The 14458-nt window shown below is 48.8% G+C and overlaps 3 protein-coding genes across 3 annotated transcripts; 1 reads left to right on the forward strand and 2 right to left on the reverse strand.

Annotated features, from left to right (window-relative positions):
* The first annotated feature begins 256 nt into the window (after positions 1 to 256).
* Positions 257 to 3682, forward strand: LOC101759101 (polyubiquitin-D-like). The gene is made up of 2 exons (XM_012846750.1): positions 257 to 409; positions 3395 to 3682. The coding sequence occupies exons 1-2, from the start codon at positions 257 to 259 to the stop codon at positions 3680 to 3682; spliced, it is 441 nt and encodes a 146-aa protein (XP_012702204.1).
* A 272-nt stretch (positions 3683 to 3954) lies between these two features.
* Positions 3955 to 4856, reverse strand: LOC101758695 (expansin-B9). The gene is made up of 2 exons (XM_004972645.1): positions 4372 to 4856; positions 3955 to 4279 (listed from the first exon to the last, which is right to left on the reverse strand). The coding sequence occupies exons 1-2, from the start codon at positions 4854 to 4856 to the stop codon at positions 3955 to 3957; spliced, it is 810 nt and encodes a 269-aa protein (XP_004972702.1).
* An 8932-nt stretch (positions 4857 to 13788) lies between these two features.
* Positions 13789 to 14148, reverse strand: LOC111257633. Its single transcript, XM_022827585.1, has one exon. It carries the CDS (start codon positions 14146 to 14148, stop codon positions 13789 to 13791), a length of 360 nt encoding a protein of 119 aa, XP_022683320.1.
* Positions 14149 to 14458: the final 310 nt, after the last annotated feature.

Here is a 14458-nt window from a genome sequence, read left to right on the forward strand (position 1 = left end):
TACCTGTGGACAACATTAATATGGCACTTTTTGCTGCAGCAACGAGAGTCACGGTTAACAGTAGCTAGGTTTTGGACATCTAGCTGGCTGGATGGGTGCTCACCAGTCCTTATGTTTCCAAACCTCTACAAGCATAGCAAGAGGAAGAACAGAACTGTTGCAGAAACCAGAAGCGCTTGTCAATGACCAGTGGATTCGCGACATTGCTTAAGACCTCACAGTGAACCTCATTGATGAATATGTAAACTTGTGGGGGATGATCGAGGAGGTGAAGTTTGACATAAGCAATGCAGATCAGGGCACCATCATTTGGACGAGAACATCTTCAGGAGAATACACAGCCAAATCAGCATATGGCATGCAATTTGATGGAGGTCTGGCCTCACTGTTCCTGAAGATGGTGTGGAAGGTTTGGGCGCCGTCCAAGCGCAAGTTTTTTATGTGGTTGCTACTGCAAAACAGAGTCTGGACTGCAGATAGGCTGCTGCAGCGTGAGCAGTGGTGTAGCCAGGATTTTTGTACAGAGGGGGCCATAAACAATACTTAATAGATTACATGTAGTATATGAGTGCCTGATTTCAGTTTAAATTTAACTTAATAGACTACATGTTTTTATCAAGTGCACAAACAAAAAAATAACCAATATTTATTCAATTAATCACTGTTTTGTGTGCTTACTTACTTAGAAATGTATTAGTAATTAGTATATATTCACATGTTTGCACAAACAGTGTGTGTGTGTGTGTGTGTGGGGGGGGGGGGGGGGGGGTTGGCTACGCCACTGAGCGTGAGTGGCCGAACTCCTAGTTCTGAATTTGGAAACAGCTTTGCACCTCTTCTCTCAGTGCCCAACATCGCAAACAGTTTGGCGGGAGATCAGCAACTGGGCAAACTGTCCGAGTTTGGACCCAATTCAGTCGAATGCGGGAGCAATGCAGGACTGGTTTCATCAAGTTCAAACTCGTCTACAGTGAAAGGCATTCGCTTACTGTCCATCCTTGTTGTTTGGAGCATATGGCGTGAGCGGAATGAAAGAGTTTTCAACGACAAGGAAAAGTCCATGTGCAGGATCATCAGCGAGATCAAGGATGAAGCACGTCTTTGGGGTGCAGCCGGTGCAAAGCATCTAACTGGCATTGTTGTTTCGAACTCTTGCGAGTATTCCAATTTTTTTTCTTCCCTTCTTGTTGGGGGCTACTCCGATACCCCGGCTGTGCCTGTAATGTTGTCTCCTTCTTATTAATTAATGCCGGCAATGTCTGGATCTTTCGAAAAAAATCCATTTTTCTCAGAAGTAAAGATACATGCATGTTCGTTCACAAAACTCGGGTGTATAGGAGCTTACGAGGGTGAGGACGGTTGCCTTTTTAGGAGTCTTGAAATTCCAGCCCAATTGCAGAGTTTGTTACCTTGTGGGATCTGGTCCAGAATGTGAATTCCTCTGAATCCTCAGGATAAAATTACTTGGAGATGGACAGGACATGATTCTTATACTTCCAAGTCTGTATACCTTGCACAATGCCAGGGAACATACAACACTTTTGATTGCAACGCAATTTGGCATGCTCATGCGGAAGGGAAATATAAATTTTTTGCATGGTTGTTGGTACAAAGCTGACAAAATGGCAAGCGAGGAATTGGGAATGCAACCTTACATATCCTCTTTGTGATCAAGAACCTGAAACATCAACACATCTTTGCCTGCAATGCTATTTTGCAAAGGAAGACTAGATGTTGGTGAGCAACTAGACCGGAGGAATGATCAAGGTGCCGAATATTGAGGATGTGTGTGTTGAAGAATGGTGGTGGAAATCGCTAGCAACTTTCACAATGAAGCAACGAAAGTTTGTCGCTGCATTAATCATGTTTACAGCATGGAACATCCAGAAGAAATGGAATCGCGTGTTTTTGAGGAAAAAAGCTTGAGGCCACAGCAGGTCTTCCAGCTGATCCAAGAAGAAGCCGAGTTGCGACAACGGGCATGTGGTAATCTAGAATTGGGTTAGAGTGCTTTGTATCTTTATATTATTGCTGAGTGAGTTAGTCAATTTACGTTATATCGGACTCAATTGACTTCAGTCCAAACTTTCGACCCATATTAGGTTCAAGTCTTGCAATTCCAGCCCATGAAAAAAAAAACAGAAAAAGGCTTTAACCAGGCTAACCTGGCCCTGGCCCACGAGGCCACGCGCTGACGCAAGCTCAAGTACACACCACACCACACCACAGTACAGTGAGCGAGCCACTGCACGTCGCTTCGTAAGTTCGTACCCTGCTGCTTCGGCTTCCTCGCCGGCGTCGGCCCCTCCGCCGCTGCCATCACCCCCGCACCGCAACGCGCCACTGCCGCCGCACCTCTCCCACCCTGTCTAGTCAGCGGCGGGGCGCCACATTCCCCTTCCACCACCGTCATCCGCGGCGTCCCCCGGCCCCGCCGCATCTTCCCGCTCGCGGCTAACCAGCGATACCAGTCGCGGAACTCCCTCTGATCGCCTTTTCAAGGTAACCGCTCCTCCTAATCTCGCCGTGCTCCATCTCTTCGCAGGCAGGCACTGGTCGAGTACCAATTTGTTCCGAGGCATGTTGGCTTTTTGGCCCCAATCATCAATCTTCATCGGTAAGCCTAGTTTGTTTAATCTTTCCCCTCACGGCTAGTTGATTTGTGCGGTTGAGCGGCGCATTCAACCTGTCTATGTATGATATCTCGGAATTTCATGGGCTTTCCGTGAGATCTTGCGTTGGGTTAACAGGGGCTTGTACTGTAGGATGCTTCGAAATTCTGTTCTTAAGTCGATGTTCCTTTGGTCTGCAAATTTCGTTGATCAAATGTGGGGATTAAATTCTGCTCGGATTGATCGCTGGCATGCTAATTTCTACTCATGCGATTTGCAATAGTTATTTGTTTAGTCAGTTCGTGGCATTACCTGTGTTTCTTCAGTTCTGAATTCCAACCTTTCACACCCTTCAATTTGCTGCCACTCATGTGTCAGTGTGATCATTTCCCTGATTGATTCGCATCTTTTGGATTAAATTACTAATAGCACCTAATCTAGCATGCTTTGGGATGATCATTTTGAATGTCTGGTTACCAATGCGTGTGGTGTGATCAATGATTTTCCCATGTATCTTGGTAGATTTTTACATTTACTTCTACTGCTATGATGATCATACTTAGCCACTTAGGGGCAGCACATTTGAACGATTATGTGTGCTACTTCAAGTGTGCTAGTAGTTCTTCAAGTAGCGTTCCTGCTGCTATTTGGTTCTGAGGGTTTGCATATTGTCAGAGTCATAATCATGATAGGACTTGTTTTGCAAACTCCTGCTTGCTCCTACAAATATGACGCTAGAATGTTGGCATTGTATATCCTAGCATATTTGTTGCTTGCTTCAGATGCAGATCTTTGTGAAGACCCTCGCTGACAAGATCATTACGCTAGAGGTTGAGTCCTGTGACAAGATCAGCAATGTCAAGGCGAAGATTCAGGATAGGATGGGCATTCCCCCGTACCAGCAGCTGCTCATCTTTGCACACAAGCAGCTTTCAGATTGGCACACACTTGCCAGTTATAACATTCTTCAGGAATCCACCGTGCACCTTGTCCTCCGTCGGCCACTTGATGGCATGCAGATCTTTGCAAAGACACTCACTGGCAAGGTCATTACCCTAGGTGGATGTTAGATTTAACTAATCTAGCATTAACTTAAACACGATCTTAATCTTAGCCTAATCATGATCAGTAATCATAATTAATGCGGAATACATAGATTAGACAAACCAGAGCCTTGAGTATGTAGATATGTTACAACTTTAATTTTCTTTCCCACTGATTAAATCTTGGACTCAAACAAATTAAAGACGGACCCGTTATTACAAACCAGAATTCAGAAACTTCAATCTGGTTAACACTTCAAGCTGCATTAATTGCATCGATCAAGCGGTAGAAGCATAATCTAGAACTGGATGTTGGAGTTGTAGACGGTGTTGGGCTGCCACTTCTCTGGGATGACGTCGGTGGCGACGAGCGTCTTGCCGGACTCGCTGGTGAGGCGAATGGAGAAGGGGCCCTTGAGCGGCCTGGGCGTGTCGGACCTCCAGACAGCGCCCCAGGAGTGCCTCATCGGCTGCCACTCCGGCGACGCCTGGTCCTTGAGGTCCATCTGCACGATGCTGCCATCCACCGCCACGAACTTCACCAGCACCGCCAGGTAGAACGGGTTCGACCCTTCCTCCACGTGGAACACGATTCTCTGCCCGGCCACGTACTTGCACGGCACCCTGCATTATGCAGCAGGCAGTTCATGGTATGTAATCCATGGCATTGTTGGTGGTGACTGGTGAGCAATTAATAATGATGGATCGGATCGGACCTCCTGAAGTCGAGGTCGATGATGCCGCGGCGGCGGAGCTGGTCGTTGAGGCCGGGCTTGGCCATGGAGCCGAACGCGGTGCCGCTGAGGTCGAAGTAGTAGGGGGCGACGGGGCCGTAGTTCATGTCGGTGATGAACACCCTCACCGGCTGGATCGAGCACTCAGGCACCTTGCATTTGATCTCGTAGCAGGAGCCGCAGCCCTTGCCGTCCTTGAAGAGCGGGAGGTTGCCGCAGGACGTCATGGCGGCGTAGGGCGGCAGGTTCACGTCCTTGATCCCGCACGCGCCGCCGTTGTCGTCGGGCCCGGCGCCGGTGGGCTGGCCGTACCAGGTGGCCCTCGCAGGGAGCCACCTGCCGTTGTAGTCCGTCGTGATGTTGGGGCCCGGCGGCGCCCAGCACGACACGCCGGCCACGTGCACCGCCAGGACGGCGGCGGCAACGGCGGCGACGACGACGACGACGTTGGGCATCAGGGATCCCATCGTGCTACTAGCCTACTACACTGTTATTCAGATATGTGTGTCAGGGTGTGCAGACGACGGTGCGGTGACCGGCCGGAGACGGGCTACTTATAGGGCGGAGACTGGAGAGCATGGTGTACCGTACCGGCAGCGCCGGCGTCGCGGGCCGGGGTCAGCGCAGGTCCCGCGGCCGCGAGGGCCGCCGCTGGTTTCACGCACGTGTGCGTGGTTTTTGAGGTTTGGGAAAAGGCATGCATGGGTCGATGGACAGATGATGGGGATACGCTGGGTTGCATGAGACATGATTGTGATCAATGCTGGAAGTATTTGCGGCGTCTGTGTTTAGTGGTTTCCATCTCATTGATTTCACTAGCTGTTCTGGCGTCTGTGTTTAATTTAGTATCTGGGGACTGCAGCAGCAAATCCGTGTGGATTTGATGGTGCCATGAGTATAATAGGAATATTCATATATAGTATCTCGTAGCTGTCTGGCGAATAATGCTGCATGGTGGCAATAATAATGATAGTATCTGGTGATGCTACCACGTTAAGGCTAGTCTCCGTGCAAGGTTTCATTGCACTGTTTCCAAGGATGCCACATTATCCAATGAGGTATATTCTCATGAATGAAACAGGAAGTCCTAGTGCACAGTTTCATTTCACGATTTCATAGGATACTTATGATATTTAATTGTGAGGCATGTGATTGGATATGGTTAGATGAAATGAAACTCTATAGCCCCTAATGCAAGTTTCAATAGGTTTCATAGTCTTGGAAACAGTGTATACACAGTTTCATCCTGATGAAACTCCTTCCCTCTCTCACTTCATAACTACCATGCCATGTCATCACATATGCTGATTTGTCACCGTATTTAATGTGCATGAAACCTCTATGAAACTCCCACTGAGATTAGCCTAAGTGTAGTTAGCATCCGTCTAAGAATATCTAAGGGCCTGTTTGGTTAGCATTACTTATTTATAAGCAACTTATAAATAAGCAAATAAGTTGCTTATAACCCAAACACTTTTGCTTATAGAGTTGCTTATAAGTTGCTTATGCATAAGCAAATAAGCAAGTTTTGAGTTGCTTATGGAGCACTTTCCACCTCCTACCCTCATTCTCTCTCCTCTTTCCCCTTTCTCTCTCCTCTATCCTATCACCACTCAGGCCACCGCCGGTTCCGCTCGCCGCCGCCTCCGCGTCGGCCGCCGCCGCTGCGCCCACCGCCCGCTCGCCGCCCGCCTCCGCGCCGGCCGCCGCCGCTGCGCCCGCCGCCCGCCCGCCTCCGCGCCCGCCGCTGCTCCCGCCCGCAGCCGCTCGCGCCCCGCCGCCGCCTGCCACCGCTCCCGCCTGAAGCCGCTCGCGCCCCGCCGCCCGCCGCCGCTCCCGCCCGAAGCCGCTCGCGCCCCGCCGCCCGCCGCCACTCCCGCCCAAAGCCGCTCACGCCCCGCCGCCGCCGCCTCTGTACTGAGCTGGTAATGGTTGGGGGTAGTGGGAAGTAGGATGGCAGGGGCAAATATGTCATATGCAATCAGATAAGCAACCCAAACCAAACACCTAGACTTATAAATAAGCAACTACAAATAAGCAAATAAGCAACTTATAAATAAGCATCCATAACCAAACAGGCCCTAAGTTACGTTGAGAATCCGTCTTAAAAAGGCCATGCGGCATTAATGATCGGCGGGAGGCGTGCTCACCTGTCTCCCAGCCCAGCCCGATTTGTTTTTTTTTCCCTTTTCCATTTACCTTCTCCTTCTTCCTCCTACTCAGGGGGTGTTTGGAGAGGGGTGCTAAACTTTAGCACCCCACTTTTTAGCACATTTTAGCACTTGGACTCCTAAACAGGAGTGCTAAAAGGGGTGTGCTAAAGTTTAGCATCCCCATTTTCTTTAGCACACCCAAGGGGTGCTAAAATGTGCTAATGGGTGCTAAAAGTGGTCCCAAGCTCATTTTTTACCCTGCTGCCCCCCTCTCTCCTCTCTCTCTCCTCCCCGCCACCTGCCTCTTCCGCCCGCCCCGCTGCCTCCGCCGGCCGTGCCTCTGCCGCCCGCCCCGCTGCCTCCGCCGCCCGGCCCCGCTGCCTGCGCCGGCATGCCACGCCGCCTCCGCCGGCCGTGCCTCCACCGCCCGGCCCCGCTGCCTGTGCCGGCGTGCCACGCCGCCTCCGCCCGGCCCGCCGCCTCCGCCGGCCCCGCCTCCTCCGCCGCGGATCCGACCGGCGCCGCCTCGCCCTCTCCGGCACCGGCCGAGGACCTGGAGCGGGAAGCCACAGAGCCCCGGCGGAGGCGGATCTGGTGTCCCGCCATCCCCGTCCACTCCGCCTATCCCGTCGCCTGCACCCAAGCCGCCGGACGAGGTCAAGGCTGTCGTGGATGACGTTGCTGAGGCCGAGCGCCTTGACGGCGCGATCGAAGAAGTCGGCGACGAGGCGGTCGAGCAGAGACCGGGCGGCGGCGCCAGCCTTGGGGCCGAAGAGGAGGGCGCAGAACTCCTCGAGGCAGAGGAGGAAGGCGTCGAGGAGGCGGGCTGTCCAGGTGAGGGAGAGGAGGTCGTCGCTGTCGAGGGCCAGGAGATCGTCGAGGAGGTTGGCGACGCAGCGCTGGAAGGCGTCGGCGACGGAGGGAGCGGCCGATGGAGGCGAGCGGTGCGGCCGGGGAAGAGGAGGAATCGGTGGCTGAAGGAAGAAATTGAGGAGGGGTAAGGAGAGGAGAGAAAGGAGGGGTATAATTGTCTTTTGCCACTAAATATGCTAAAGTTTAGCACCCTATCCAAACACTCCAAGGTGCTAAATTTTAGCTCTTCATTTGAGGGTGCTAGATTTTCAAACAGGGCCTCAGACCTAGTCGAGACTGGAGATGAGGGCCGACGGGAGAGAGACTCGGCGGCAGCTTCCACGCGGTTGAGCTTGCTGCTCGCCAGGGTGAGTTGCGGCGCCCGCCCGCGCTCCCTATGGGCCGGCGAAGCTCGGTGTTGGCTTTCGCACGGCTAGCTGTGCGACACGGTCGTGTTCAAAAAAAAAATAGTAAATAAGGTTTTATGTTTATAAAATATTTCCTTTATTTCAAACAAAATCGTTATGTCTAGATATATAGTAAAAATAATATACTTAGAAAAGTCAAAAAAACCTACATTTCAAAATGTTGAAAGTACCTAATACAATATTTCTCTTCATGAACTTCCATTAAAACTAGTCTTATCCTCGTGGAACACCTGTTCTAAATCTTTATTGTTTCTGGAGCAATATTTGACCAATCAGTCGAGAGCAACAGAAATTGACCAATCATTTTTTGCCCCCTCCTGCTACCGTTGAATCCGTTGAGTTAAAGGGGAGAACTTCTCTATCACATCGAATGTTTAGATACTAATTAGGAGGATTAAACATAAGCTAATTATAAAACCAATTGTACAGATGGAGGTTAATTCACAAGACGAATCTATTAAGCCTAATTAGTCCATGATTTGATAATGTGATGCTACCGTAAATATGTGCTAATCATGAATTAATTAAGCTTAATAGATTCGTCTCATAAATTAGCCTCCATTTGTGCAATTGATTTTATAATTAATCTATATTTAATACTCCTAATTAGTATCTAAATATTCAATGTGACAAAGACTAAATTTCAGAGGAACACAAAATGGATCCTTTACTGTTGCTTTACACACTGATCATGTATCCAGAAGTAAACGAAGAACAAGTGGAACGCAATGCTAAGCAAAAAGACCATCTTCTTCACTAACAGGTACTCCAGGCGACACCCGAGAAATTCAGGCAACCCTGACGCAGAGATCAACACTGAACAACCAGAACCGAACAACCAGCGACTCTACAACTCTATACCACACATGCCGGATTATTCTAAAATAATCTAAGCGCAGCTCCAAATGAAATCAACATCGTACCCCCATCGATCTTTGGAAGATCCAGCTGATCAGCTCATACGCGCGGACCACGTGCAGAATAACTAGAGCCAGGCCGGCCAAGAGCAGCGCGAAGAGGCCAAAGGCCAGCGAGCCTGGGACAGCCGCGGAGGAGGCGACGATTCCCGCTACAGGAAGGAAGCGCCTGAGGTGTCCGGCCGGCCTCCACGGCTACCCTCAGGTTGGAAGAACACTTAGCTTCTATTTTTCATCTTAGATTTCTTCTTACAGCATGAACAATTCTTAATAAATTTGTATCACTTGGAGCAACGATTTTCTAATTTATCCACATCAAAATTGTCAGTCCCATAATCTGCTGAAAGCCTACCTTGCAACTCGTCCATATCATCTCTCAAACACTTCTTTTGCTTCCTACCTATTTTGTTTCTCTTCAAACCGGAGTTTGAGACGTACTCTAGCTCTTCGTATGGTGGCAATTATGACGGATCAGGGTAAGATTTAAAGTTTGATTCCCAAATTTTAATGGTGTGCTCTCTAAACTAAAACAATGACATGTACACGGGGCTTTCATAATTAAGATCTCTTACCTTGCAAGCTGTAATTAAGTGTGAACATGGAAGGTGTAACAATTGAGGAACGTTGCAGCTGCACGAACCTTCGTTGAGATCCACTCCATAGTGTCGGCCTCAATAGCTCTCACCGCCAACATTAGTAGTACCGGAACCTCTCATAGAATATACCATTCTTTCGTACAGTTCTAATAATTGGTTAACGGACCATTCTTTCGTACGGTTCTAATAATTGGTTAACGGACCTAAGCTCAGCTTCTGATACATGTTCATCTGCAACCTTACCATTCCTATGATCTTCATTCAACAGATCACGTGCCTTTTGCCATCTGTCAAAATACGCATTGTATTTTTCGAATAAGTACTCAATAATTCCGGATATGGATGCCTTTGAAAACAGCGTTAAGAGATTCCGAGTAATTTGTGGTCATAGTACCCCAACACATCCCTCTCTCGTATAAAGCCTGCGCCCATTTGTAGAAGGTAAAATCTCGTGTAGAACGTAAAGGGGAATCTTTTCTCAGTTTAATTAAAGAAGAGTGCATGATCCGGTGACATTAGATACTGATTTAAATGGAACCGTTTATCACATTAGATGAATATACGCATCTCTTAAAAAAACAAATAAAAAGATTGGAGAGGTCCATTGCTCATCACTTGCATTCAGAAATACAATCAACATGCACACTACAATTTTTCCATAATTCCATTCAAAACAAGACCGTGCATAGCGTTTCCAGCCACATGAACTAAAGGGCAACACCACATAACTTTCTAACACTACCAAGAACCAATATCTGAATCCTAGTCCAGTTTGCCTGTGCTGCTTGCAATCATTTCACCAATTTCTATGACTTTTGCATCTTCACTTCTAAATCTTTAGCAGCTGTGCCATTTCCAACTCCAGATTCTTGGCATGGATTGCAATCTGCTACACATGAACGCACCATCACTCAGATTAGCAAACAGTAGAAGTAAAACGAAAAGAAAATCCCCATGATGCTCCTTCAGATTCTTAGAAAGTGCATTGTGGCTGGTCTACAGAGCTTGTACTAAAATATATTCATAGATTTTCCATTAGCAACATGGAGCAGCTATTATCCCCTACTGGGTTGATGTCTCTCATTTGTTCCAAGTTTAAAACATATGTAATACAAGAAATACATGATCCACGAAGAAATACATGATCCATAACAATCATAGTTTAGGTGATCAGAATGTGGATAGCCATCTACGTGCAGTGGCTAAAAGCATAATTCAGTGAAGGTCATGATCGCCTTGCCTTTGAAACTTCATAAAGCAGGGATTCTTTCCATGGCTGAGGCCTATGCAGAAGTCAGGACTGGCTGCCAACATGTACATCGATCTGCAAGCATCAGGCAGAATTAAGAATGTTAATCAAGTCACCGCGTGCACAAAATAAGGGGATTAGTTGCTGTTGCAGGCTCGTTTCTGGCCCCGTTGGCCTGTTAGTGATGAATCAACAGCTGCATACCTGGAATTACACGCCTGTATGCTTCTGCATCAGCCAAAATCTTGATGCTGAACGTGAGGGGAAAGTTGTGAGTGACGCTAACAGAGCACCCAAGCTCAGGCAGAGTATTCTTCTGCCGATCTGGCCAATTCACAGCCGGTGAGGCTCTCCTTGTGCTGCTGCCGAACCGTCGTGAGCACCTCTTCTGTACCGTGGCCTCCTAGCCATTTGGCTTCATTGCATAATTTACTGACAGCAAAACACAAACGACAGGCTGATTTGAGGGGGCCAAATACCGTCGATCTGAAGCAACTTTCACCACGATGGAGCTCAGAATCAGAGCTGTTGCACATTAAGAAACTCAAACGAGGAACAGTGAAATTGTAACATTTAACAAACAAAATTATATGCGGAACACAAAATTCATAGAGTAAGCATGACCAGATCCTACAATACATTCCTCGGAGACTACACCATGAATCTGGCATGATTTGTTGTAGGTGAAGTTACCACAACAACCCCCCAAAAAAATCAGTCCAAAGCTTATTTCCCAACAAAAAAATTTCACAATGTTTGGAAGTCCAAAGCTTCAGAACAGTTGGAATGATTAGGAAAGTATATTGATCCAAACTTATTAATATCAGTGAATCAAACCAACCAGATCTGAACCTAGCAGGCTAGCAGATTTGGATTGGCAAATCTAATCAGTATATATGTCTTAGGAGCGGTGGCATTAGCTCTGATATTTCTTTCAGGATACCATGCTAATCTTAAGATGAAGATACCATTCGTTCAAGTACAGGGAAACAAAAGATAATCAACCCCTGGTTCTGGTAAATTATCATTATTATTCTAATTGATCTAAAACTATAGTATCATTATGCATCTGAAGAATCTGAACAAAAGTAGTTTTTCAGGAAAGAAACCTTATTAGATATAGTTTACGTCTCTGAAAGTAAACATGTTGAATACCTGAATCAGTTTTATTTAAGCAAATCACTAATGAGTATTTTCAACATTCAAGAAACAACGGTGATGGCATTTATTTGGAACATTAGCTAAAGATGAGCTGATAATACACTGGCGTGCCGTAAAGCTCACGGAAATCAGTACATTCATATGGACATAAAGTTATAAAACATGCTAGTTTTACTAGGCAATTAAGCTCACCTCCGCCTCAGTTGTTGCCAAAAAATAAAAGAGCAGTGCAAAGTTCAGGAATAATCTCCAATGTTATGAAGGAGCTCAAAACTCCATATAACATTGTCAAAAAGGGATAATTTCCAACATTTCTAAAACTAGTTCAGGAAATGAAAGGTAAGATTCTATTCTTATGAGATAATCCTAAAATAATTAATTGCATGGCTACAGGAAACAAGCAGCAATTACCATGCAGAAGGACATATTGGCTATTGCACATAATCACACCGAGGGACATATGAGATGGTAAGGTAAAAAAAAAACCTTTATTCTAGATGTCCTGCTGGGCTGTATCCCCTTTTGCCCTGATTCTCCAATGTTATATATGGGATAATTTATATTGCAAACATGAACCTGTCAGCACGACTGCATCACAAGGAAGAGGGGATTAGCATGCATGCAACAATCTACAGAAAAATAACAGAGAGGCAATACATTGCGAGATGGGAAATCACTGCTAGTTTAATTAACACGAAAGATTTGGTTACAAAACAGCAATTACCATGCAGAAGGGATTAACGGAGGAAATAAGATCCACCTCTCCAGTGGTGTTAGATCTACACAAAGGAGCACAGATTAAAATTGGAAATAGGATTAATTGCACAAAAATCTCTGGCAAGATCAATTTCATCAGAAAAATTCCAGACCTCATGCAGTCTCAGCAGCGTGCCATCATGGATGTCTTCCAGCATAATTGACTAGATACGGCCGCACATGCCCCAGCAACATTCGTGTGACATAAATCCAAAATTGACAGAGTCAAAAATATTTTTAGGCATCCAAATCAAATTCACCAACATCAAACACCTGCTCACCTGATTGCCGGGAGCGTCGCTGTTGCCGCATGTGCTCGCGTCTGCACGGACAAGGCGCAAGAACCTGGAGACACGCAGATGACCATGAGTGCAAGAACGAGTAGGTGAGCGTGCTGTTAATGGCAAGAATCCCAGCGGAGAGAAGGCATCTAACAGTAGCACCTATGCCTGAATTCCATAGGAAAGAAATCCAAAAACATCTGCATGCACATAAGCACAAAAGTTTTGAATCCTTGAACTAGATTTGGATGGGGGCACACAGATTGCACTAACCTGGAGCTCCCTTCGTGATGCAGGGCATCTCCGGAGCCACTGAGCACTTGCGGCCCGCAAGTATGAGGTGCCCCTGTTGTCCACCGTAAGGGGAGGGACACCGCAGCCATCGTCGCGTGGAGGGGGATGCCGCCGCCGACCCTCACCGGCCGACCAGCTCCCGCAGCTTGTGGCACCGTCCATTAGGCCCACCCTCGGATATGAGTGCCAGGGAGGGGACAAGGAAGCGGCCGCTGCAGCACAGCCGCCGGAGGCCGGAGTGCCGGGGAGGGGCGGAGGCGGCGGTGTGGAGCAGAGCATGACAGATGCGGTGGAAGCCCTCGACGACGGCAGCTAGGCGCTTGTAATCGGGATGCGGATGGACCAATCACCGGCGGGCAGCCGCGGCAGCCAGAGCGGATCGGACGCCTTGCGGGCGAGGTGCGCGTGGTGGAGACCCTCGCGGACGGTGTCTAGGCGCTTGGAATCGGGGGGTGGATGGAAAGGGGAGCAGCTCCGGCGGGTGGCGACCTAGCTCCGGCTGCAACATGTGGAGACGGGGTCGGCGAGCGAGCGACGACGACAACGGAACGGGGGAAGGGGGAAGACGGAACTGAACGAGTGGTTGGGACATGTAACAAAGGGAATAATACAATCTGCTATCTCCAAAGCATACTGCTTATATGTATATGTGTCTCTCGATCCACGCGTCCAAATCATCAATCGAGCATCAATGCATCCAGTATTTAGCCAACTATTCGCCAAGAATCCCAACGCTGATCAGGGAGAGGCCGAGGAGGAGCAGAGCAAACATGCCGAAGCAGAACACCTGACCTGCTTCGCCGGAGATCGCCGTGACGGCGCAGGAAGCCATCACGAGCCCCACGACGCCGAGGTTGCGACCAAGGAACTCTGCGAGAGCACGCGCCTCGGCCAACACCGCCGGGACGACGGGCGCCAGGATGCCGACGGCGACGATGTTGGCGCCGGCGAGAACCCCCGCGAAGCAGAGTAGCAAGCCGAATCCGCCGGTGCCGGAGTTGAATCCGGCGCTGACGGAGAACAGCAAGATGGCGAGGCCGGCGAACATCTCCGTGGTGCCCGGAGTGGTCATCGTCGGCCGCGTGGCACCGCAGTCCCCTGCTTAATTGGAGAGGGCCGTCGAGCGAGCAGGCGAGGCACCGCCGCACCGGGGAGGGAAGCGTTGCCGAAGAGGCGAAGAATGCAGCGGGAGGAGGAGGAGGATCTGGGCGGTGCGCAGCGGACGGGGAAAGCCGGAGGAGCGAGATGGTAGGGGTCGGGGTGGCCCGGGAGGGGCATTTATACCCGCGCGCGGCTGATCATCGTGTCTCTTTCCTGAACCCGACGGTGACTTTTGGATGTGGCAGTAGCGAGCCGAGTGTGACTTTTGGATGGCATCCGAA

This window comes from Setaria italica, chromosome VI (assembly GCF_000263155.2).
Source record: "Setaria italica strain Yugu1 chromosome VI, Setaria_italica_v2.0, whole genome shotgun sequence".
Lineage (NCBI taxonomy): Eukaryota > Viridiplantae > Streptophyta > Magnoliopsida > Poales > Poaceae > Setaria > Setaria italica.